This window comes from Melospiza georgiana, chromosome 1, assembly GCF_028018845.1.
Source record: "Melospiza georgiana isolate bMelGeo1 chromosome 1, bMelGeo1.pri, whole genome shotgun sequence".
Lineage (NCBI taxonomy): Eukaryota > Metazoa > Chordata > Aves > Passeriformes > Passerellidae > Melospiza > Melospiza georgiana.
In genome coordinates this window covers 15,761,309-15,788,178 of record NC_080430.1, presented here as the reverse complement: position 1 = coordinate 15,788,178, position 26,870 = coordinate 15,761,309, and the positions used below count along the sequence as shown (strand labels likewise).

General features: G+C 41.3%; 1 protein-coding gene across 1 annotated transcript in view; it reads left to right on the top strand.

Annotated features, from left to right (window-relative positions):
- The window catches only part of SVIL (supervillin), a 100,532-nt gene that overhangs the window by 14,277 nt on the left and 59,385 nt on the right, over nt 1-26,870 (top strand). The window contains exon 2 of the mRNA XM_058039183.1: nt 22,194-22,260. Within this exon, the coding sequence (XP_057895166.1) occupies nt 22,194-22,260 (67 nt within the window). The remainder of the gene's footprint in view (nt 1-22,193; nt 22,261-26,870) is intronic.

The following is a 26,870-nucleotide window of genomic DNA, read 5'->3' as shown; positions in this document are numbered from 1 at the left end:
ATTTTTTGACAGCATTGATTAAAACTCTAGGAAAAATGCCAATGCCAATCCCTGATATTTATTATGTCACTTGGTTAGAGCATGATGCTAATAGCCATGGCTGTGGTTCATACCCCATGTGGGCCATTCAGAGTTTGGCTTGATGATCCTTGTGCATCATTTGCAACTCAGAATATTCTGTGATTCTTCCTATGGTATTGTAGTAATGCAATGGGCAAAACTACTGAACACAATTATAGCTACCCTGGAATCAGGAGGTTAAAGCTCTGAATTGTGGGATCTTAATGAAATTAATGTTACTGTTCCATTTGTAATAATATTTCCCTTCTTCAATAGAAAGGGTGAAAAGTAAGAACACATTACTGTGTTTCTCAACTCAAAATTTATACCACAGGATACTTTTAATAGCACAATCCACAGAAGGAAGAGGAAGAAAATAGTTCCTGGAATTTTTTTTAGATGTTGTATAAAATTAAAATCTAAAGCAAACTAGTTAATTTGGTTTGGTCAAGAAACACCTGAAATAAACACTGCAAACATTGGTGAAGCAGTTCTTAAATCCAAGCAAAAGGTCTGAAAGCAACTGTGAATCTCAAAACAGGTTAAATTGATTCTGAAAGTGTAGGATAATTTAGAAAATCATTCCAACTTGCTTTGACATAGAAATCTTTCTTCTTAAGAGGCAGCTCTTCAGCAGTCAGTAAGTCTAATAGAGATGCTTTGTGACCACGAATATGAAAAAAGTCTTACATTTTGAAATGCATTTTATCAGAAATTATAGTTCCAAGAACTCTCATCAGTTCTGGGAGTGCAACAGGAAATTGGTAATGTCTAGTGAGATGTGATGCAATCTTGGGAGAAGGTAAAATCATTTCTTAACCTCAGCTTTCAGCAGCCCTTGTTGTAGGGTGACTAAAGAGGCAGCGTCTGCTTTTGGGTGTAAAACACAGACTGCCTTTTGGACAGAGGCCTTCAGAGTGCTCTGAGAGGAAGGTATATTTATCACTTGCCTGGTCCTGCAGTTTGCATGACTAAGTCAGCATGAGATCTTCCACACTGCTCAGTCTTGAGTCCTTTTCCTTCAAGAGGGACTTGTGCCACAGAAACTGGGTCCTGCCCACCTTCTGCCTGCTTAATAAAGACGTTTACACGTTTAACATTTAACAACACGGCCTCTATACATGAGATCAGGTGGAAAAAAATACACATCTGCAAGATGTATTTCATGATGGAAAACAAAGTTCAAGACTGTTGTGGATGAAAGGCTTTTGGATGTCACATGCTGGCAGCCAAAGCTGTGCTGATTGCATCCATGCAGGAGACAGGAAAGTTTCTTGTCACAGAGGAAGAGCTGAACAGATGCCAAACCTTCATCACAAATCTGTTCACTTCAAAGAAAAAGCATGTTAGTTGGAAAGCTGGGGTTTTCCTTAGCAAAATAATATTTCAGTAAGTATTTCCCCTCTTTCTCAAGTCGACCATCCATCTGAGGATGGATATGAGTGGTTCCTATCATAGAAGCCAGATGTCTCTGTGAACACTGCTCTAGAGAGGCTGGAAGTGAGGCTGGCTGGCTGGGTGGTGGTGGTGGTGGTCCACCCAGCTCCAGTGCTGTGGGTAATTTTTCCTCAGTTCAACAGCACTGAGCCAATGCTTCAGGAGTGTAAGGAAAACCACAAGCTAAAGATTGTGCAGAGTGTGAACTTCAACTTCTGGGAAAAAAAGGTTTTTTTTCTGAAGAGGATGAAAGTGCCTTTAAATAGATACCTCCTCTTTCTGTTTTGCTTTCATGCCTTTTTGTATGGCTTCTGTATTTGACCTTGGCAATACTAGGGAGGAAGAAGGTAGGGAAGAAAACCTGAATGGAGCTTGATGGAGTCTCTTTTTTCAAAAGAAAAAAAGAAAAGTTTCTGAAGATGTGTCAGCTTTTCTAGCTGAGATTTTTTCTTGGTGTGAGAGAAAGCAGGGTGGAGAAAGAAAATGCAGATTGTGATCTTTCACTTGAGGTCAGGTTATTTCTTCAAATTCTTGGGGTCTGCTCTTCTCCCTTGGTCTCCTTTACCTCTAAAGCTCCTGAGATCCCTGGGAGACAGGAGTATCAGGAAGATGACTGGCCTCAAGTTATCCTTCCATTTATTTTTGTCTAAGTGGTCAGCGGCTGTGTAAAAATAGTCTCTTCTCTGTCTGTGGGAAGAAGGGGGATGTGATCTCCAGGAGCCATCTTGCAGGTATTGCTGGCAACAGCCAAGTGCCAGCACCAGTGTGGGAGCTGCCCTGAATCCCTGCACTTTGGTACATTGATGGTGTTTTACAGTTGGAGTTTTACACCGAGTCCTTTGTCAGCACTTCAGGCAGCTCCTGTCCATGGCCAGCTCTGCTCTGCCTGTGCCTTGCAGGGCTGTGGCCTCTGCTCCAGAGCTGGTATACACAGCACTGTGCTCCAGCGTCCCAGGAGTGCAGCTGGGTGAGCCTCATCCTTGTGGGATTTGTATGGAGCTCTGCTATGGCCTCTCTCCTTTAATGATTAATAAGCAACTACAAAGAGGTTTTTTGTTTGTTTGCTTTTTCAAACCGTAAACTTCTCCACACTTGTTTTTTTTTTTTTTTTTGTTCAAGGAGCACATGGCTGTATTGATTGTGCAGAGCTGCCTGTCATTTTGCCAAGTTGCTGTTAGCCTGCCTGTGGCCAGGCAGCATCTCTGAGAAAGCCCTGCCTCGCCTGCTCCTGCATTGTTTCCAAATAAAGGCATGTCTGAAACGGGAGTCTAGCCTCCAACTGCCCGACCTTAATAAAGGACTTTTTACCCATGGATTGAAAAGAGGTGATTTTTCTGCATCAAAATACTCCTTCCTCAGCCCCTTCCCTTTCTCAAATTAGGCAAAAAAGTTGCTTTAAAATTTAAATCATGCAAACTGCATGTTTTAAACTCACTCTCTCTGTCAGACAGTTAGGGAACCTAACCAGCAGGCCTGGAGTCACCTCAAACTTACTAAAATGTCCAGTCTATATATTTTGTTATACAAAATATAACATTTCCTTAAACAGAAAAATGCTCATGTTCCTGGCAACCATTTAAAAGTGATCCTTTCCTCATCTATGTGAGGAGTCAGCAAGGTGAATGACTACCTGTAATGCAAGCTATTAGTTTGAGTGACTTTGGTTTTTTCATTATTTCTTATGGCAGCAGTACTCTTTATCATGGTTTAACACAAGTTTGAAGTGGCATAATAGTGTTTAGCTGTGTATGATCTAAGGACATAGCCAACATGAGGTTGTTAGGAAGAGGTAATTTATTAGACCAGCTGGTATAGGGGGAAAAAATGAGCCAAGCTTGCAGGCACACGAGCACTTCATCGGGTCTGAAATAGAAGCAGCAGATTTCAAGGTTAAACAGAAGTTATGAAAAACTACCCTGTTTAATCAGACATGCATTGAACTGCCAAAGAGGAGCTGGCTGGTATGATATTCCTTCAGGGGAGGAGGGAGGGTGGGAAGATGGTTGTTGTACTGTAGAAAGAGATAAGGACTTCACAGCCTGTTAAACAGGGGGAGGCTATAGAACCAGTACCTGATGAGCTCATGACTGTTCTTAATACCTTGGGGATAAGAAATTTTAGTTCTTTGTCCTCTCTTTGTAAGGTTTTGGTTTTGTAGGATTTTTGAGAATCATGATTGCCACATAAGTCATTTGTAGACAAGTAGTTGGTTTTACCTAAAGGAACTTTTATCAGACAAATTTCATTTCATGCATTCTTTGTCAGTTGGTTGTCATCCTTAGCCTACACTGCTAACTTAAGAAGTTACTTAACACCAAGTTCATATTTGTAGAGAGAATGGCTGAAAGAAAAAAACCCCAACAACTAAACCTCTATTGTTTATTGGTTTTTTAAAGCACAAAGTATTTACTTCTAAAATCTGATCTAATCTATTCTAACAAGAAGTCCTGAATGCTAGTGGGCTTTTTAAAAATATATTATTTTACTCAAGCAGAATCCAAATTCAGAGTTGAAATGCTTAAAAAAATAAGTTTCAAGGCTTTATAGAACAACAGATGCTTTATTTGTGCTGCTATCACAGTTGGCAAGGTGCTGTGTCTAAGATTTGAACTAGGTTGTGTTGTCAATGTAGTTTCAGTACAGATCTGATGATGCACTCACTGTCTGTATGTATTGGACTGTACACTGTGGAGAGCAGAGGAGAACTACTTGGTACTCTTTAAAAAAAGCTTTTCAATATTTTTCTGTGCTGATGTATCCTAAATTGATAAATATTATAGGTAAAGCAGTGAGAGATTAAATATGTTCAGGTAGAAGTCACAATCTTCTCTCTTGCTCATCTGACTTCTTAGTTATGTTTAACGGGCTGTCTGTACAAATGGTCTCCAAATTAACCTCTGTGTGCATTTTGAAGTTACAGAATCTGCCTTTATCATGCAAGACTGACTTTTAGTATCAGGTATGATGGTCAAAGCGATTGATGGTGTTGTAGTGGTGTCAGGAGTCCCAGGAACCAGGCTGTTCATTTTTCTGGGTCCCACTGCTGTGTGTTGGGAGGGCAGAGCTGTTTACTCAGCTGGGTCCCATTTATACAGCAGGGCTGGATAGGTAACCCTGGAATTTAACCCAAGCCCTGGGTAGGTGGAGGAGGTCAGAAGAGCTTAATCTAATTCAGATAAATTACTTGCCAGGAAAGGGTATAGCTGTACTAGCATTTGTCTTTCTCTGCCAGAAGACAGCTTCCTCCAACCTGCTGAACCAACAATTTGGAAAATGTTGTCAGGTACTGGGAGCAGTTACACAGCAAGTGGGAGAGACTGCAGCATCTTCCAGGATCCTTGATGTTGCAGGATATGCCATAGCTGTGCCTTGGCTTACTTCAAAGTGGTTTATGGAAACTTTTAAATATTAAAGCATGTTAAGATATCCCTTCCATGGGGTACTAGAGTCACAGAACTCTTTGGTCACATGGCTAGTGTTGGAGCTAAGTTTTTTGTGGTTTGCTCTCAAATTTGTCAAGAATTTACCTGTAATGAGCTGTGAATGCCCTCCAGCACTAATACTGCTCATACTTTAGCAGCATTGCCAGTGCTTTAGTAACCTGTCTTATGAGTCTCGGGGAATGTCCTGGACACCTGCACTGGACACCAGATCACCCTTGGACTCCAGGGGTTGGTGGTACTGAGTGTGGCCTCTCTGCAGCAAGTGCATAGGGAAGGAAATATTAGAAGCTAATACCAATATATTGTTTTAATGCTTGACCAAAAAGTAGTAGCAGTATTAGACTGATATGTGGTGTGGAACAGGTTACAGAAAAGCTGTAATCTGACTGGAACTTAATGGAGTGTGATGGCTCAGTTCTAACAGGGCTTTGTATCTTGGCTGCATGTTGTGTAAGTAGCTTTTATTTGTGGCAGAGGTAATGCTCTATGCAGAGAATGCTCTATGAAGTTGAAATATGCGTATTTATAGGACTCCATCCTGATTAATTAATAATACTTGTGCTTGGAAAGAGAGAGATTTAGCTGGCATAACACTTGATGGGATTAAAAATGGGAAGGGGAAAAAAGTTAATTAAAGCAATTTCAGTCGATAGAAATGGGTTAACTGTAGATTCTTCCAACTCAACTGGAGCCCAAATCTGTTCTGAGATATTTTTTCCAACTCCTATCTCTTTATGAGGGTAACTGAAAGGAAGCAAAAGGCCTGCTGCACTCTCCAAATTTAAAAACTGAATAATTCTGTACAGAGCCCACGTTTGTTTGTTTTTCTCATGATAGAGGATGTTAAAGAGGAGAAAAGAGTCAGTGAGCAGAAGCACTTAAGGCCTGTAGATAAGAAAATAGAAATACGATGTTGGTTTTCTATTTGTGTAGTGAGGGATAAATTTGTTACAATATTTAACAATGTTTGCTATTGGATGTTCCCATTAAGGAATTTTCCACAAAGTAGTGATCCTGGAATACACTCAGTTGTTTGCTTCACTGATTTGAAAAAGAAACATAACTAACAGTATGACTTCCACAGAGAAACAACTTTTGAAACAAAACATGAGAGCAGTCCACACCAAGTGTAGATTTCTGGCATTCCTAGAGCTCATTCACCTTGGCATCCCTCAGTTTACTCCTTTTTGTCCTCCCTGTCTTTCTGGTTTTGGAAGTAATTTTCTGAGATTATTTACCAAGTTACCTGACTTCTGCTGTTTTTTGCATTCTGACTGCAAGACAAAATGACAAGATAGGTGAGTTGTGTGTTTATTCTCACATAAAATGTTCTAATAGTCAATAGATGAAAAAAAAGCTAAAAAAACCCAACCAACAAAACATTTCTTCCTATAAAACCCAGTTTCTATGCACATGTGTTTTATGCACCCACAGACCCTTGAAATACTAGAATCTGGATGCTCACACACTGTACTTCATAATGACTTGCAAGTAATAATGTTATTACTACTTAGCCAAAAAAAAGTTCCCAAAAAAGGAACCAGTTGAGGACTTACATATGCCAAATTGTTTAATAGGATACTTTCACACATATGCACACATACCCTTGAGGGCAGAAAGTGAGAATTTGACTATAAAAATGAAATTATGGTATCCCAATGAAATCCCTATATAGTGCCTTCACTAGAGCAGTGCTCTAGTTTTGTTCAGCCTTCATTAAACAGCATTCTAGTGCTCTGGGTCTCCTTGGATAGGATTTTGTTCTTTTCCTGTATATTGTGAACTAATGCAACTTCTGGACTTAGTCCAGCCTGTGCTGACTTTACATCTAGACTTTGGGTATAAACTGCTGATTGTGGCTTCTCAGGAAACAAAAATAAAGGGCTCAAGAAAATGTTGCAGCTTTTCACAGTGACCTCATGCATGGCCACATGCTGTCAAGGATTTAAAGTTTATTGTGCTGGGTTCTAATGCAGGCATACTTTCCATGGCAGTCTGAAATACTGCTGCAGTTTGACTTATAGCCATTGGCAAACAGTATCTTTACAAGATAGTCTGAATGTCCTAAAATGTAGCCTACACTGAGCCTTTTTTTTTTGTTTGTTTACTTGACTATTTATGCACATGATTTTTTTAAGTCAAAGCAATCTATGTGTATGCTTAGCTGCACTACTAATTGTTAAATCATTTAGAGAAGCTGCTGGATTACTTAACTCTTCTACTGCTGTATTTTTTTCAGGTTTTCCATTAGCACTTACAAGTCAGGCCAGGTAGAGAAAGGCAATGAGGAAAACGAGCATCTTGCTTGGACTTCAACATCCTTTGTGTGGAATGTAGATCTAGAACTTCATAGTAAATATGCCAGTCGTGCTGGTGGGCTGAAGTGAGTTCCCAAATGGCTCCCAGAGGCTCCCTGGTGTAGGAAGGACTGTCTTCATGCCATAAGAATGCCTTTCTGTAGACTCTGTGGGCAGGACTCTGTGCTGACAATGAACTCAGTGCAAGAATTTCATGCGTGTCTCTCCAGTACAAGCTCTGTCAAGGTACTGAGGCTCATGAACAGCTGCCTTTCCTTGCTTGAATCACAAACTGTGGGCCCAGCCTTTATGGAGTGTGTGAGGATGATGGGGCATTTAACAGTGGAGCTTCCTAGGGTCCCTGTACCCAAAATTCCCCAAAGCTTGCAATGTCTCATTTCCCCTGAGAGCTGCAAGGTCCTGGATTTGGAGACAGTGTGGTGTGGTGGCAGAGAGAAGCCTTACTGTAGAGCATAGCCCATTTCCCTGCTGAGGTCCTGGGGACTGAGCATTCTGTAGCATCCCCTGGCACAGGGCTGGGTCCCACCGTGCTAGGAGACATTGCACTGTGCTTGTCTGTGAGCTTGATGATTATACACTGTTCCTCAGCAGGGGTTTTGCCTCACTTTTAGACAAATACCTTGCAAGGCAAGGTATTTTTTCTTTGTCTTGCAAGGCTCTAGTCCAGCACCCTTTCTGTAAGTGGTTGTTGGTGTATTACTGTAACAACCAATGGCCATTCAGACATCAAGGGAGTCCTTTCTTTCCAGCTCTTAATTTGTTCAAGCTGCCTGTCTTTTCTCTTTTTTAAGGGATGTCTCTTTCCATTACACATGCTTAGTGCCTCTCTTGAAACAGTGCAGCATTCCTTTGATGCTATTCATGGGACAAACAAGTTGACTGATGAAGGGAATTTACCTGCAAGAAAAAAATGTCCAAGAGTATCAGCATGTTTACACTGTGACCTTCTGGCTGCTCCACAGTGTGCTGCAGAAGTTAAGCTTTGTACACTGCAGTTGGTTCAGCTCTCACTAAAACAGCTCCTTAGATTCCTGTGATCAGTTCTCTCCTAATAAAATGTGCTAGGTTGGACAGACCTTTACTGAAATCTCCTGGAGAAGCAAAACAAAACCCTTCTCAAAAAGATGGCTGGGTTTGTGCGGGAGGTGAAATGAAGTGAGTTAAGAGGGTTAGTGAGGAGATTGAGTTGAGCCAGGGGAGAAGTGGAAGTACATTTAGAAACACTGAAGAATGAAATGCAGGGGAATTACCCATAAAATGGGGTACAGGAAGAAGTTGGAAGTATACAGAAGGCAGCAGAAATAAAATCAGAAGTGAGGGATTGACAAAGATGAGAGTTGGGAGACTAAAAAGAGTAGAGCTGGGAATGGTGGCTCTAGTTTTGGGAGGAGGAAATTTGGAGCAAATACAGCTGAGTTCCTCCATGTGTCAGTAAAAGCTGGGGTGTGACAGAGCACTTCTCTTCAGCCATCACACAGGCATCAGTATTGCACCAGCCCTGGGGCTGTTCCCTGTCTGCTCTTGAGGTGGCTCTGGGAACCTGGACTGTAACGAACCTCTTGGCTCCCCAAGGAACTGCCCTTGTTCTTTCTTTTGTAGGCTATTTTCTCTACTCACTTAATTTCAACAAAGCCATGATGTTTTACTTTCGAGCTGGAACTGACCATCTGCAGAGCAGGGGAAGAACACTGCCCCATTACCTCACTGAAACCCCATCTGTCTTCTCAGTGAATGTGTGCCTGCAGCACATAGCTGGTGATTACATGGTGGATGTGTTTCCTCTCCTGTGACAGAGAGCTGGGGTGGCAGCTGATTCTTGTAAGGTCACTGGAGGAGGTGGCCTTTTGGGGGACTGAGTGTGGAAAGTATTCTTCAGCCTTGATTTAAGCAGAGGTCTTATGTGAGCTGCTCTTTCAGCATCACTTTTGCTATGCACATACAGATTTTGCTGAAATTGCTTTTCTGGCCTGTTCTTGAAAAGTTCAATGAGAATTTTACTCTCTAGCTCTGCATCAGTCAGGTTTAACTGACTACAGTTACTGTGCTTTGTCCTGAGCAGTGAAAAAGCCAGGTTTCTTCATGTGGGTGACTTCCCTACCACTTCTCTACCACCTTTTGCATTTAAAATATTCAGAATACAGATTTTAAAAAACATTAATTCTACCTTTCCCCCTTTCATTAGGACAGAGGAGGAGATACTGCTGTATTTCCAGAATTCCTTCCTGAAGCCTGCCTTGGAAATCATATTGTCTGTGAGCAAACATGAAAAATGGGAGTGTTAAAATGGAGAAAAGTCAGCTGTAATATTATTTCCCGTTTAAAATTAAAATGGTGAAAGCATAAAAGCATTGGAAAGCCTTTGCTCATGTGCAGTTACACAAACTAAATTAACTGATGACAAATAAGCAATCACCTGTGAGCGTGTCAGAGTGTTCCCTTCCAGATGTGCCCAAGTTTATTGAGATTCTCCTTTTTAACCAAGAGCAGAAGTAGTGTTCCCCTGGTACTTTGCATTTGTCAGTGTGTATTCAGAGAGACTTGAAAGGAATAGATGAACCCATTTCCTCTAGCAAAGCACTTTCCTCTAGCTTTTCTCTCATCCCAGCCTGAAAGTCTGTGAAATGTGACTGATTTTCATAGTTCTGAGCTATCTTGACTTCTTCCTAAAACTCTTAACAGGTCTAATGCTCACACAGCAGTTCTTCTCATTCCTTGTGTGTTGTTTAGTTTCCTCCAGCATTCATTATTGATATTCATAAGAGCATATTGTGCTGCTGATCTAAGCAAATTGGACACAAAGTGAGCTGGCTTATTTTAGGACTTACCTTTGTGTAATCATGTCTGACTGGCCCCTTTTTGAATGTGTGTGCCCCATTTCCTTGTATAAGTGAAACATATTTTGGGTGAGAACAGTCTGAGGTGAAAGTCAGCAATTCTGAGCCAAAATCTCTGTGTGCACCTGGGCACAGCTTCAACCCAAAATGATAATGGCTAAGCTTACAAACTATCAGCTGATTTTAAAAAAAAATTACTGTTTTAAGAGTGAATGGGCCATATATTTTATCTCTTTTAATTATAATAGTGTGAACCTCAGGTTCATAGGAGGAGCAGGACATAACTGTGATAGTTTTGTTACTTCAGTGGGGTGATAATCATAGTTTAGTTTTCCATAATTTAATTTCAGTAGGGTGATAATCATAGTTTAGTTTTTCATAGTTTAGTTTCAGTAGGGTGATAATCATAGCTTAGTTTTTAAAAACTAATAATAGTTTTTACTTTTTAGTTTAGCTTTACTCCCTGTACTCAAGACAATTTTCTAGCAGAATTGTATGATAAATACATCATTATATCTGATAGTACTAGGTAGATATTTGAACCTTAGAAAGTGGTTTTAATTAAGGATGGAAATGCATTGTCTGTACTGACCTGAGGGCAGAAGCCACTGTGTGTGTCCCCTCGCAGGGGTCTCGTGGCAGTGCTGTGGTACCTGTGCTGCTCTCCTCTGCCTGCCCGCTCTAACCACAGAGCTGTCTCCTGGCTTCCCTCACAGTCTGCTGGGAAGATGGGTAGGACAGTATCTAAATGTGGCATCTTGAAGTTGCCTTAGGAGTGGTGTAAAGGAGAAAATAGACTGAATCACAAGGGAAGCAGCAGAAGAAATTTTTAATTTGGCTGGATAGCTATTTTTGTGGAGGGTAAATCATTACTTTTGAAGCCATCTGTCTGAATTGCAGTGAATCTCACCATAACTGATCAAGAGTAATACATAATTAAATAGTAGTGCTCAAATGAGTATCTCTGCCTTGCTTTCATCTCGTTCCCTTGGTTCTGGTGTTTGACAAGTACCTGTCTGCTGCCTCCGAGCTGTGAAGGTGGCTGTTCATACCTACACCGCTGCCCTACTTTCGAGCAATTCATGCAGTGAGAAACCTGATTATTTTTTCAGTCTAGTGGTCCTGCAGTGTGCTGTGGTGGAAACTGTGCCTGCACTCCCTGCAGTTTGATGCTGTGTGGTGAATCCACGGCGTGTCCCCCTCAGCTGTAGCGGCAGCGCCGATGCGCCCCGGCTGCCGCGGCCCTGCCAGCGCGGGGATGGAGCAGAGGAGCGCTGGGAGGCTCCAGCTGCCGCTGGCTCGCAAGGTAAACACTGGGTGACCTCTAAGCCAGCCAGTCAACTCACGCCTGGCCTTATTAGGCAAGCTGCAGAGCCGTGTCTGGGGACGGAACGGGCTGCATGAGCCGCGCAGCCCAGAACGGATCCGGCGCAGACCCCGGGAGATGCGACCCAGAACCGCGGTGCTGACAGCGAGCTGCTGTGCTGGGCCTGCCACTGACACTGCACCCTGCCTGCAGACAGCAACTATTGTGCTAGAGCTGGCTTTAAAAGTGAAATCCTTTTGTGCAAATGTTAGTGGCGGCACTTCTGTTCCTAGCTGACAGCGAGCTGCTGTGCCTGGGCCTGCCACTGACACTGCGCCCTGCCTGCAAATAGCAGGAATTGTGCTAGAGGTGGCTCTAAAAAGTGAAATCCTTCTGTGCAAATGTTAGTGGTTGTAGTTGTGTTCCTAGCACAGTTTTATAACCTTAGGACGGCAGTTCACACTGTCAGTCCATATACTGAAACACTCTGTGGGCCTTTGCTGGAAGTATGTCTTCATTCCTTGCACTGCCTGCTTTCAGAGGAGTACTGGACTAAGAGGAACTATTTATTTTTCTTTTTTTTAATGACTCTGGGACTTGTTTCTCCTCTCTTATTATGCAGTTTTATGCCCTTTATTGGAAAACTTATTTTTACTGGCTAAAACAGTTATCTCCCTCCCAGAAGAAAGGGTACATTGGCACCCACTGTCTGTGTACAGACTGGGACTAAGCTAGGTTGCTTCACACCCACCTCATGAAATCTGACTTTCACATGGAAGAAGCCTTTAAAAAAGTATTTACGTTTTTTCTTTAGTGTAATCTCCATAGATTTAGACAAGCAGATGCTGTGCAAACTTTCCCAGGCAGCTCTGGGAAGGCTCTTTGGATCTAACTTGTGATTAACTTCCTGGCACCCCCCTGAGCACCAAGAATGTTGGTGATTTTTGCAGGAACCTTGGCAGTGAATGAGGGCAATAAAGAGAAAAACTCCATAGCTGCCATGAATTTAAACCTGCTCTCTAGAGAACAGACTCCAGATCTGCAGCATCACTGGGTTAGCTTTTTATCCTCTTAATTTTTGCTTAGCTGTGCTGGTTGCAAATTAAGCCTGGTACATGTGCCTTTTTCATAGTGCAGTGACAGTACTGGCAGTTGACCTGTCCTACCTTGACCATCAGCTCTTGAATAAAGCATACATTTTTCTTTATTTCTTTTAATAAATATTTAATTTTCTGAGAAAGCATTGCAACATGCCATAAACAGGATGGGAGCTGGGGTCAAGTATTTCTTGTCTGCAAGGGTGCTGTCTGCCTGAGGCTTGAAAAATTATATCTCAGGGTAAGTATGCAGGGATAGGATGTGGCCTGTGAAATGTCACATTGCAGTGGTAAACAAAATTGGTGTTTTCCTTAGATGACTACCACAAAGAGCCAAAGAACTTTGTTATAAATTCTTTCTTAGGGTATGCATGCCTCTCTCTGCTCCCTTATTGGGTTTTTACACATGTGCAGAGGTGTTCAAGATCAGGCAGGAGAAAACTCAGTAGTGTGGCAGGGCTTTTTGTGGCACGTACCTGCATGGGGCCACTTGCTGCTCCAGGCAAGGAGACAGCCTCGTACTGCTTGCAGACACTAGAAGTGTCAGAAGATGGGGAAACCCATCCTGGAAACCTTGGCTGCTTGTTTTTGAGGCACACAAGTTTAAGTCTCCCAACAAGAGTTTAAGCCTGGGCCATCTCAGCAGCAAAGCTCTTGTTCACTGCAACAGCAAAGAAGAAGCTGAGGCTTCACAACTCCACTGAAGGATGTCCACAAGCTGTGACTGACCCTGTGCCTTCACAGTCTGAGCTCCAGCTGCTCCACAGAGAGCTGTGCTGTGCAATGCTCTCCAGTGCTGTTTCATTGGGTAAAACACCATGTCTCCTCAAAGTCCTTGAGCTGTTCAATGATTGAGATTGTCTGTATTGCTGGGAGAGGAGTTCCTGCCCTATCCTCCTTTCCAGCCATTTGCTCAGTGCAGAAATGGATGTGTTCACACCTGACATCTTCTGTCTGGGCTTTGGGCCCAGAGACAGATAGGTGTGACTGAATACAGATAATATGCCCCACTGATATATCTGATTACACATGAGAAAAGGGCATCTGGCCTTTGAACTTCCTTGAAGGAGCTTCTCGAGTCTGATCCTACTCCTAAAGAGGAAAACCTTGGACAGCTTTTAATTATGCTGCAGTCTTGTCATGCAGTTTTGTGAACAGTGATATGAGAGGTAGGGATGTTCCCTGTTCTGAAATGTGTTCCAAAGATACCAAAATCCCCTTTTAGGGGTAATTAATTGCTGGTATTAATGAATGGAGTGAAGTGTGAAATAGTAATCTGGAGATGAGGATTTCTAGTGTGGGTACAAAAAATACCTGTTGTTCTTCCTTTTCCCAGAGCACATTTCTAAATAGCCAGTACAAAAAGACCATCCATGTTCTTTCAACACATTTTGTACTACAAACCTCAGTCCCCTTTATAAATCTTTCTAATCAGCTTTTTTCATCTCTTTGCATATGACCTGTTTTAAAGTACACTACACAAGCAATGCACTGCTGAAGTTAAACTGAAGACTTGTCCTAAACACAATCACTGGCCAAACATAAATCATTTCACCAGGATGATTTTTTGGAAAGGATTATATTTGCTTTCCACTGGAGTGATGACACCATGTCAGGAAACTTTATCCTATTTTTAAAGTTCATAAGAATGGCCTCAATTTAAGAAATGAGAAGATCCCACTTCCCCACATACATGGGGTTTGGATGGAGAAGACAAACCTGACTGGCATTGCCAACCCAAAATATGTACTGTGATTGCAAGGTGGGCTGCTGGGATGTGACTTGAGCTTTTATGTGATTGTACTACTGAAATTATCTTCTGGGAGATTCTTGACCTGTCCTTCAGCTTTGGGCTGGCTTCTTGAACAACTTGGCAGAGATTGCTGGAGGCTGGGAGGAAGGGGAAATAAGAAAAGGGAGTGTCTTGCCACATTCCTTTGGAAAGATACATCTACACACCAAAAACTGACAGGGTGGCGTGGGGTGGGCAAGCAGCCTGCAGCCTGGGAGGGGAGGTCAGATGGACTGATGGAAAAGAATGATCTGATTTAGCCCAGTGTTCTGACCTTCATTCCTGCAATCATCCACAGCATCTCAGATCCTGGCACAGCTCACTTTGACTAGCTAATCCAAGGATGCTCACCTTGGCCAGAAGAGCAGTTGAATAAAATTCATGAGCTCCTTTAGATCTCTACCCTTGAAGAGTGGATGAAAACATGACTTCATCATTACATTTATACGAGATCATCATTTATGCATCTCAGTTTTCTGTGTGGCTCAGATTCCTGTTTACCTAACTAGCATATTTGCAGAAAGTTTCATGCACTCACGGTGGGTTTTCTTTCCTCTGCCTTGTTGATTTCTTTAAAATTTTATTTTATTTTTAGCTTTTCTTCAAACAGCTGTCATGGGCTTCTTTGATTTTTTGCTTTTATGATAACTGCAAGTCACAACAAAGTATCTATCTCTCTTTATCACTTCTAAACACTTCTAAATATAAATTAATAAGTGTTCAAAATTCCAGAGGAAAAAAGGCCTGATCTTGGTGGGACCTGGTTCATAACTCCTCAGTGCTTTGGGGCTGGCAGGCCTGGAAGTTGGGAAGTGTTTTTCAAGTCCTTTAAACTCCAGCTTTGATTAGAGCTATTAGTTTTGCCAGACAAAAGGAAGATATTTTCCTTCTCTTCCTGTGGGAAGCTTCAGAACAATATTTAACTGCCAGCTGCTCTTTCATGAGCAGTCTCAGATTTGAAATGTATACATGCTTAACCTCCAGCTCTAAGCCCAGATGACTGCAAACTTAGCTTCCCACTGGGCTGCCCCCCTTTCTGAAGGCTGAACTGTTGTTCTCTCTGTGTTTGCTTATGTTGGAAGCTGCTAATGCTGAAGAATTAATGATGGCAGAGGGGGACAAGAACATTACTACTGATTTGTAACACAGCCTTGATAACATGGTTTGGCTGAGCACACTTGTAGGTCCTGGAGACTGGGTCATTTTTGAAGGGCAAACTGCTCTTCCCCCTTTCTTCATCGAGTATTTCAAGATTAACTTCTTTTCCTCTGGGAAAGATTTGCTCTTAAACCTGCTGTTTTTAAACAAGCAGCAAAATGCTAAATCCAAGACTTCTTTTCTTGATACCCTTGACTCTGCTGACTTACTGGTTTTGCACCCTGGTTTTTTCCACTTCCAAATCTGGTTAAGGGCCAGCACAGAGACTCCTCTTGTGACAGGTGATCCCTTTTTGGTGGAAAGGAGGGACAGAAGTGGTCACTTACCTACAGTTCAGTATTCCAAATGATCTGTGTGAAGTGCATAGCATTGCTGTAATACCCAAAGGCTCCAACAGCTCAGAGTTTTAATACTGGGACCAGTGTTGGCACATACCCCTCATCTTGACTCAACACTGAATGAACTCTGGGATTGCAGATTCTGCACAGCAGCACAATTTCAGTATCAACAGCAGTGCCAGGAATGCTAAATCATAGATCCTCTATCATGCACATAGATCCTGTGCATGGAGCAATGGCTGATGATCACCTTCCAGCCAAACATGAAGAGATGTTGAAGCCAAACTCCAGGTACTTTTGTGAAGAGCTTGATAGAGATTCTTTCTTTAATTGAATATTTTACTTTCCCTCTCTCTGGACCCATGAGGTAGCCCCTGGATTCTTGACCTGCCAGCTGTATAATAGGAAAAGGAGTCCCATTTGCACCAACGCCTATCACAGATATTTCTTCCCAGGTGGTAGCCAGACCAATTGTAGAGACTGGCTTCTTACTGTGTACTGTAGGCAGAATATGAACAGCACAAGCAAGAGCCTGTTTAAAAATTACACAATTGTGAAAGGCATTCCAGAGTTTTCCTGTCTTTCTGCAACTCTCTGTGCTTTCCCTTCTGCACCTCATTCACCAGGACAAAACGTTGAGGATGATGTATAGCAGAGCAATGGGGGAGCCTGACCCTGCCCTCCACAAAAACAACCATACCCCTCCTCCTGTTGTAGGGGGCATTGCCAGATGGGGGGTGACATTTGAGCTGAGCCCACCTCCTTTGTTAGCCAGAAGAGTTGATCCCTTTTACTGATCATAAGAGCTTGTGCCTTTTTCTTTGTTCTGGCACCTCCTGAAAAGCACGCCCAGCAAAAATGAAAGGAAATATTTACTCCCATTGTAGCTGTCAGGCTGGGTCGCTAGGGGAGCAGGAGCTAGCAGAGCTGCTGCAGCAGGAGGAACGATGGCTAGTACTGTCTTTATTGGCAGCCTTGAGCTATTGCATCAGCTCAGCTGTCAGGTCTAACTTCTCCTTCAACCTTGCTAAAGATTGCAGACACAATATTTATCAAATGAGTGATGTTTACCTGAGCTTTATCAGAAACTTCCCTTACTGTGGACCAGATGAGTTACAGGTGGTTAAAAATGCTCCAAGTAATAATACCTCTATTAATGAGATCAGGTAAACAATCTTCAGACAGGCAAGGTTGAGAAAGAAGGTTTTTTTCTGGGGGCAGGGTGTCTCTTGTTGCTATACCAACACATATCCTGGTCCAGAATTTCCCCATGAGCTATTACCAACAGCTCCTTAGTAAGTTCTGCCTCATCTTATTTTTGTGCTTTTAGCACACCTGCACTTATGCCTTGGCCATAAAGCACCAGATTTTCATGTTAATTGCAGGTTTGGACTAGTGCCAACAGCTTGCATTTTTTGTATATATTAGGCTCAAGTACATGGAGGCCTTCACAGCTGGTCAGGAGTGCACAGCAGTGTTGGTTTGTGTTCTGTTGGTAGTGCTGGGAGTGGTTACAATTAAACATGTAATTGGCAAGGTTACAGCAAAGGAAAGAAACATGGTATGTACCATCAAATATTTCTGAACAGAGAGGGTTACTTGATGAGTCAGAGGCTTCAATATTCCTTGTGTTGGGTGACTCTTGTTCCAGGGAGTTCTGGACTGTTGAAAGATCAGCTAAGAAAAGGTGCTTTGATTAGGTTGACTCCAACACGATTTATGTTTTTAAAAATAAATATATTAAAACAAATATCAGGTGCATTGGACAAGATGGAATGCATGTTCTTCTATCCATTGCAATAACTTGTTAGCATGAAGAACAGTGTTTTGATGACCTAGAGAAGCTAAATACAACTTCATGATGAGCCAACAGCCATTAATAGGTTTTTGATAGAGTAGGTTTTTCACTTGTGGTTTTGCAGTTTTTCACAGCATCATTGTTCATATCTTGTCCGTACATTTAAGTTCCCAGCATAGATCAGGGGTCTGTTCTACCAGGCATCACAAAAACAGGTAAGAATAGTCAAGAACTTCAGCCTTGTGTTTCTAGTCTGCCTTTTCATGGTCCTGACAACCCCAGTCCTGTGGAGAGTTTTCTACATATAGAATCATAGAATGGTTTGGAATGGAAGGGATCTTAAAGATCATCTCATTCCAGCCCCCCTGCCAGGGACACTTTTCACCAGCCCAGGTTGCTCAAAGGCCCATCCAGCATGGCCTTCAACACTTCCAGGGATGGGGCAATTCACAGCTTCTCTGGACAACCTGTTCCAGAGGCCTCACCACCCCCACAATAAAGAATTTCTTCCTAATATCCAAACCTACCCCTCTTCAGCTTAAAGCCATTGCACCTTGGCCTATCTACAGGTCCTTGTAAAGCTCCTTTCCTGCTCTCTTGTAGCCACCTGTAGGCACTGCAAGGTGCTCTAAGGTCTCCTTGGAACCTCTTCCATGCTGAACCACCTTATCTCTCTCAGCCTGATACTGATAGCAGCTAAAATCTTTTGGAAGGGAAGAGGTCTGTTGGAGGGAAGCTGATAGAGTTCCCTATTTGTTTGGATGGGGTTAAGTGCATGGACCTGTTTCAATCACATATTTAATGCTTCTTTGTGTCTGTGTTAGACCATCAGGTAGTTCAGTGTGAGCTCCTAAGCCAGGGTTATTGCACCATTGCAAACAAATATTTCCAGACTTTCAAAATTAGCTAAAAGGGTTCCAACTCTTCAATCCAAAATCCATCAAATCTGTTTAATAAAAAAAAAGGTAGCTAGACTGTACTTTAGTGCAATTTTTTACCTTCTGTCTCGAATTAAAATATTTGGAGCTGTGGTGTCTGTTCTTAAATCCCTACCCCCACCAGTAATTTTGCTCATATGTTATCCATAAATCTTGTCTGTTTTAAATGTTCCAACTAATAGTTAGGCAAAACATTTAAGCATAATGCTATGATTGTCAGAGTCCATTTTTTGGCAGCCTGGATACTGTTTTTCTTAAATAAGCACTGCAGTTTATCGTGATTAGAGATATGAAGGAATTATTCCTCTTCTCGACATTTTTTCTGTTGTTGTTGGGGGTTTTTTTGTTTGTTTGATTTCTGAATATGAAGATTCAGGGGTTCTGCATTCGTTTTGCAGGAATATAGTGTGCAATTTGGCTGGATCTTTGAAGTGGTAATATTATAAATCTCCCAATCACCACTGCCCAATCTGTTTTAGCATTCATGTGCCTAATTTCTGTTCGTAATCTGATTACTGGCTTGAGCTGCTCCGGCTTGCAGCCTATTGCTATGCATTTACTGTACTCCCTGGGACGCAGAGCCTGACAGCTCCAGTCCTGTGCTATGAAAAATCTCTACACGGTATTGCTAAGACAGGCCTAAGGGCTGTGCCTGCTTCAGAATTAGCTGCTATTGTAGTTCCTCTTTGCCGAATCCTTTGTTTGTGCAACCATGTTCAGAAATCCTTGGATCTCCAGCTATTTGGGAAATGTTAAATACTCTGAGGAGCAAGGTAAGAGTTCCAAGCAGATAAAAGAAAATGCAGTTTTTGTGTGTTAATCTCTCATATGTATGTCTGCATGTGTAAATGTTGTTTGACTGGCTCTCCTGCAGCTGCATTAGGTACTTTAGCAATCAGTATGCAGTTAGTCACCCAGGCTATTTTGTTATTTCCTAAAGGACACTTTTGAAAGATCCGATTAGATGGATCTTTTAATTAGCTTAGCATGCCACCGACTTAGGGCCTTTAAATATACTGAGTAATGCTGGAAGGTTATAGCTACTTTTTCTTTTTAGATTGTTCATTTTAAATTTCCTGCATATTAAATTATGGATAGTAGTTTTATCGGGTAGTTTGTGCCTAAGGGAGAGGGAACTCGACTGAACAAATGGTTAAACTTGTGAGCAAGTCTGATTTACACTTCAGTAAAGATTCTCTTAATTTTGAATAAAAATATTTTAAATTGCTATAATATGATTATGAACATGTTTAGAATTCTTCAGTGAAAAGCAGAACAAAATGCTGTTGTAAATATTTTTTTTTTCTGTCTATAGAGTACAGTGAGGGTGGGTTTTTTTATCTTTAAATTAACCATTGAATAAGACTCTGCTAAACTGATGTTTCTTTTGTGGGCATATTTATTGTCTTTTGAGGCAGAGTTGTTTACTTTTCCTCCTGTGTTTGTATTTAAGACTTCCATATTGTGGTAAGTAAGTTTTATTGGACTTTAATCCCCCCCACATGGTGTTTAATCTGAACAGGAGGAAATACATAAAATATCAAAACTCTGTAATGGAATTTTATTGTCTGCTAAGTTTTTCTGTGTTTGGGATGTGGGGGAAGATCGGGACTCACCCCTGTGAAACACAGTAGAGTTTTAAGATTATTTTGAGGCATTAAAGATGTGGTGTGTATGAAGGTTGCTGAATGTGTTTAAGGGGTGCAAGAGCCAAAGTGGCTGGTGTGCCCCTCCTAGCAGCCCTTCTCCCTCCCTGCTCCCTGGGAAGCAGTGCAGGCTCCTTTCTTCCCTTCTCATATTCCCTCCCCAGTTTTGGCTGGGCTAGGCAGAATTTCTCTGTGGTCTGCTTGTGGTTTTCATGGTGGACAGCTGTTCCAGTGCCAATAATTCTAGGATGGGTTGCATCCTGTTGGAACAGCTATAAATTTAAGATATGCCTGGTTCTGATTAGCTAAGCTGATACTGAGCTGGGCTTTGGAAGTTAGTGCACAGTCCTCTCAAAGTAATGTAAATCTCGCCTTTTTAGAGGATCCATATGGCTCAGAGTATTCTTTTTAATGCTGTAGTGTAAAATATAATGATTTATATACCATTCACAATGTTTTTCTTATAATATTCTATTTTGATCTAACAAGATGTTTTTGTGTAATCTATGTGCTTTATTCTCCACTTAATGGAAAGAGAAAATGAATGTTAACAAAAACAGGAAAAGTTGCCTATTAAAGTTGAAGACTGCTATTATCAAAGCTGCTTGAAATCTGCACTGACTTGTAGCAGATGCCTAGAAAATGCCTTTTTGCACATTTTTAGCTTCTTTATCAAGTTGTTAAAATCATCTTTTTCTGTTGCTTTTTAGAAGTTTTTTCAATCTTTATACCTGTAGGGGTGGCAGAAGGAAATGGAAGAGGATAAGAAGTTTTGAAATGCTTAGACAAAATGTACCTTCTCTAAATTAAGACCCATATTGTCAGCTATAATAAGTTTCATTAAACCCTTTCTGCAAAAATAAGAGACATTCTACCCAGACTTAAAATACTGTGCATAAGCAAAAAAATATTTTTTTGCAGTTAGGTTTTCCTTGAAATAGTTAAATCTCAGCTCTGAGGTAGGGTAATAGGAGTGTAGCTGCAACTGAATTGTTCTAAAGTCTGGACTGTGTTCTGAAGTCTGGGTCTGGTTTTGAAAAATAAAATGATTGCTGTGTCAGTTACCAACTGTTTATTAATGTAGGATCTCGGGTAGTAGATTTAATACAGATGGAGATGGAAGGCAATTTGTCATTGGGAGTGAGTTGTCAGTAGCTCCATGTGGTTTTGCACAGCAGTCCCAGACCAGGACCTGCTCCCTGGCTGGCAGAGCTCTGGGGTGTCTTGGTTGCATCCTCACTGAATGGAGGGAGAGGAGGTTCCCTCCTTCCACTGGTCATCATTTAGACCCTCTGGTGATGCACTTGATTGCAGAAATTAAAAAGTTTAATCTAGGAGAGGGTGGGGAGATTGCCCATTGCTTGTTATGGTTCACACAGTTTTGGGAACCCAGAGGCTTTGTAATACATGCTTTTTAACATAAGGCTGCAGTTTTGCTCTCAGTGTAAACATGAGTTTCTCTGTGAAATGCATGTTGTAAGGCTATTCAGAAAAAAAAGGGAGCTTCCAAACAGTAGGCAATCTTCAGAAATATTTCTGCCATGGATGGTGTAATACTATTGCAACAGATCCTCAGCTGGACATCTCTTGGCTTCTGCAGTGAATATGCAGCTTTAATAGTATTGCCAGGCTGCAGCCAAAAAGGCTCTTGCTGCTTGCAGCATTTCTCATTTGCAGAGTGCTTCATAAACATGCCCATTGCCCATGTTAGAAGCTGGGAAACAGTGATTTTAAATGACCACCTCAGGCTGTACTGCTAAACCACAAATATTAGGAATAGAACATGGCAGTTCCATAAAATGTTGATGCTTTTGATGTATCTACTGTCTGTACTCATTTTTACAAAGCTTTGGTTTTTCACCATCTTGGACATGCCAGCAGGTGCTCCTTTGCATAGAGAGAAGGCCTCTGCACAGTCTTTTGCAGGGGAAAAAAGGTTATGATTGGAAACTATAACCCAGAGTACCAGAAGTTCCCCATTTATTACAGGATCTTTAAATTGATGTGATTTTTTTTTCTATTTCACAGATTTTGCCAAAGGAAACTCAATCAGATTTAAGCCTTCACGACTGCTCCTAAGGAAGAGAGCGTTAAGGTAAGGTTGAGTTTTTCTAGCCCAGTGAAGATGGCTGGTTGCAGTAACTTTCATTGCTTGAATCTACATTTATCCTTTGTCAGGAAAAGTGATTATTGGTCCTCTCACAGGACCAAGCTTTTGTACAGAGCAGATGCTCTGATCAAGCATTGAAAACACCAACTGCCTCTACAGTAATGTTAAATTTTCTAGCTGACATTACTAAAGGGAAAGTCCCACTGTGCACTGAGCTTCCTGCCATTGCAATGCTCATTTTAATGCCCATTTTTCCTTGCATGGCATGGGCAGAGTACAGACATCCAGTGTGAACTAGCCTGGAACACTTACGTGTCTGTAAATCAGGTGGCTGAAGTGGGTAAATTAATTATACATCCTGCAGGGAGCAGTCTGGGGGGAGAGAAGAAGGGAACACTGCAGAGATGAGTGGGCTGGTGCTGTTGCTTCCATGCAGGGCTGTGGCTGTGGTCTGTGTCCTTAGGGCACACTTGCACAAGGCTGAGTAAGGGGAATACAATTTACAGTTAAGCAAGATGGCAGGTCACATTCCCTCTCTCTTCCCATCCAAGCTGCCTTGGGTGTCCACATTTGTGCTTGCTGGACTCATCCAAATGGCACAGAGAGGAGGTCAGGAGCTGGGGATGGACCCTTGCCCCAGGAACCAGCTGTTCCATTGGCTCAGCTGCACAGGAACCCACCTGCCACAAGTGCACAGGCTCATCTTTGTGAGCTTCTTTTCAGCCAGTGCACACACCTGGAGCACACCTGGTTCCCTGCCATGTTGTTTCTAAGGTCCTGCAGAGGGATGGAGGGAATGGTGTACAAGACACACTGTGCTATGAAAGCAGGAGAGAAGGACATGACCGTAAAATGGACATTTTACAGCAGAGTCCAGGGAAGGAAGTTCTCCTGGAGGCAGAGAAAGAGAAGTGAACAGCAGCACCTGGCTGGCATGGGTACAAGTGGGTTTTGTACTTCAATCATAAAATCTCAGTATATGCCATAGCTTTAATTGGGATGGCAGGTCAGTGTTACCAGTGGCATTTGGATCAAACTTCTGGTTGCTTTTAAGGATGTAACTAGGTTAGTGGGACAGCTATTTAGAAACCATATGCTGCTGCTGCAGCAGCAGATGAAGGTTTCAGCCTGGAATCCCTGATGTACAGCATGCAGCTCACACTTACTCTGGAAGGTGCCAGAACAGTATAACTACTGAGACTGTCAAGTACTCCACTAATCCTGCATTGCACATTGTTTTTAAAGACAAACTATTGAGATTGTGAAATGTTGTTGCCTGTGTTTTAACAGGAATCATCTGAATTCCTGAACAATGGAGAGTATAACGAGTTTGTTGGGGACCTGAGGCCAAGCCACACACAAATCCTGTGTGAAACAAACTGGTGGAACCTCATGCTGTTGATTGCATTTCCTGAATGCAATCATGATCAAAAGCTGTATTTCAAGCAAGAAACAGACAATAAGTTCCCCTTTCAATATCCAGATTTATCAGGGATTCAAGAAAGAATTCTTTCAAATGTCTGGTTAACTTTTTATTTTTTAGAGAAACCCATGTATTCCCTAATTATTTTAATAATAAATGTGCATAGCCTAGCTGTTAAGTGCAAAAATTCATAGTGCTGCTGCTCAGAATCTTACCCTAAATTTACAGCATGACTAGATGTAGTTGTGGCATTTCTAGAAGAGGGTTTTGGATGAGTTTGAAGGTTCAATAGATTTGGCAATCCAAGTCTGACTATCTGAATCTGCTTAAGCAACTGAATTGATGCTGTGACTGCTCCTCCAGCAGAGAAACTAATAAAGCAGGGATAGGTCTGGAAAGATCCCTTTGAGTAAAAAGGGATTTTTTTTTTTTAAGGAATTACTTATGAGTTTGTTTTTTAAAACACTTATAAATAGTGATGAGTAGCCTCCTCTAATTTTTTTAATTTGAAATTGCCTTAACATCATTCCAACTCAATTTAGATTCCTAATGAATGTTCTTATTGAACACTGTGACATGTCCTAAATATGCCTAGTTTCATTTTTAGAACTAATTTGATGTATGTGTCTATAAATACTCAATTGTTTGGCTTGACTCTGTCATCTTCAGAGCCGTGCTGTCTCTGAATCCTCTGTGCATGGGAAAGCAATGTAATAATGCATTGGATTAAAACATTTGGGTTTTCTCATGTGCAAACATTTAAAATAAGCAATTCCACCTGCAGCTTAGCAAGAGAGAGCAAAACAAAAGTGTCTGAAGAGGTAAAACTCCTACATTGTGAACAAAATAGTGTATGATTTTGTTAAAAATTTTGATAATTGTTAATCTTTAAAAAATAGACAGTAATGGTTGACAGTCTGTCCAGAGGGAAGTGGAAAATGGGGGCACAAGGGAAACTGTGAAGGGAACTTCAGAAAGCAGATAACCTGTGATGCTGTCTAGTGCAGTGAGGGTTAAGCTTAGGAAGTTTGTGGCTATTTAAGGAATTTTAATGAAATCTGCCAGAGTGAGCAAAGGCTGCAAGCCACCCTCTGTATAAAGGAGGAGGGAGCTCCCATACAGGAAGAACTGGATGACCTTGAGGAGTAATAGAAAAAGGATGTAATGTAATAATACTAAGTGCACAGTTGTGCATTGGGGGCTGATAAATTTTTCTGTCACTTGCAACTGATGAAAGAAAAGCCTTTGCATATTAGTTTCTCATGCAGGATTGAGCAACCAATACAGTGTATATGTAAAAAAGCAATGTTGTAGATCTCAGCCTTCAGCTAGGTATATAATAATGCTTTCACTATGAAAAAAATCATATTTTCATAAGATACTGCTGAGACCCAAGTCTGGAATCAAGACTACCCAATTCTGGTCACCATATAAAAAAAAGATTACTTAAGACTGGAATAAGTAGAGGACATTGTAACAGATAATCAATGAGACTGAGAGCCTGTCCTGAGAAATCTGAGTACATGGAGATAACCTCTTTTAAGAAAATAAGCAAGGTACCTGACAACACTGGCACAAGAACAAATGGATGGAAACCCAGTGACAGACATTTAAACAGGGTTTAAAGGAGCTCTGCCTTCAAAGTCACTAGAGCTCCCTAGAGGGGAGGAGCAGGGGGAATGTAACTAGTTTACAAGCAATCCAATAATATGGTTGTTTATGGAACCATCAGGCTAGTGCCAGTCCTGATTCCATGATTTTACCCTTGAAAATTCATGTGGGAATTAGGCCTAGTGGTGGGTGTTCACACACATTTCATTTAAACAAGGATTTTGCTGTTCAGTGAATGCTTTTCTGCACAAAGCCCCTTGTTGAGGGAAGCTTAAGGTGCTGCATTGTCATAGGCATTATGAAAGCAAGTGGAGATACTGCTAAATAAAGCCCAGGTATTCAAAATCTGAATGACTTTGAAGCTCATTCAAATGAGCTGGATCCTTCAGCACTTTTGTCCTAAGTAATTAAGTTGATTTGGCAAAATAAATTTCGGCTTGGTTTATAGCCTTAGGCCAATATTATTTGCATTTTTCAAACTCATCCTCAGCTAAAGTCTGCTTTTAAATGGGAACTGGCTATCTCTCCATCCAGTGTTCTCCAGGAGTGTGTCTGTAAGAAAAGAATATATTGTGAGGCTAGTAAGAATTGCAAGTGTTGGCAGTGTGGGGTCAGGCATAGAAAAACATCCAGTTAACTGTCTGAGTCTCTGCCCAGTCTCAGATGACACATGGATCCATCTGCTTGTGGCTGCTGTTTTTTCATTGTGTTTGGATTTTTGTTTAGTTCAATTACCATGTGTTTGCTGTGTAAGGACACACAGTTCTCTCTAATGGACAGCTTATTGCAGCTCTCCATCTTCTTTTTGTTATTTTCTGTAGTGGCTAACATTGCTTTTCTTGGCAGTACCTGAAATAATTTCTCTAAGTGCAGTTGTTGGAGACAATTTGCAGCAGGTGGCATGGTGCCTGGTTGTGACACAGCCCAGTTTCTTCATTGTCATTTCAAGGGTTTTATTCTCCCCTCAATATCTTTAAAAGAGATGTTATTTATAAACAATATATTTATAAATGGGAATACTTATGAAACATATTAGTCAATATATGTTAAAACTCTTTTCAAGGAGAATTATTCCTTAGAAATAGTGAGTACAAAATTCATACCCTTGAAAAAAAAAAGCAGCCATTTAAAATCTGTCCTCAGGAAGGATTTTCCAACAGTAAGACTGTGCAGTTTTTGTAATCAGAATGACATTAAATCATACAGCACACCACTGCTGTGACAAAATGAAGAACCTGGGATCATTGTGAGGATTTATATCTGTTACACCTGTCTACACAGTTTATTAAAGGCTTTAAGACCATTATGAGTTTTCTTATGCCCAGCTGGGATAGTCAGAATGGCTGAATACAATCATTTGTTCTCTATTTTTATTGATTGGAGAAAAAGAATCTTGCTTACAAGGAGGAGCACTTCCTCCAAAAAAGTCACTCTAAACAGTTGGGATCTACTTTAGACCATTATGATACCCACATTTTAAAGTTAAAATTTACGTATTTAATAAACATATTTAAAGAAATATTTTGTTTCATTTAAATTGGCAGTTTTCCTGTTTTGAAAA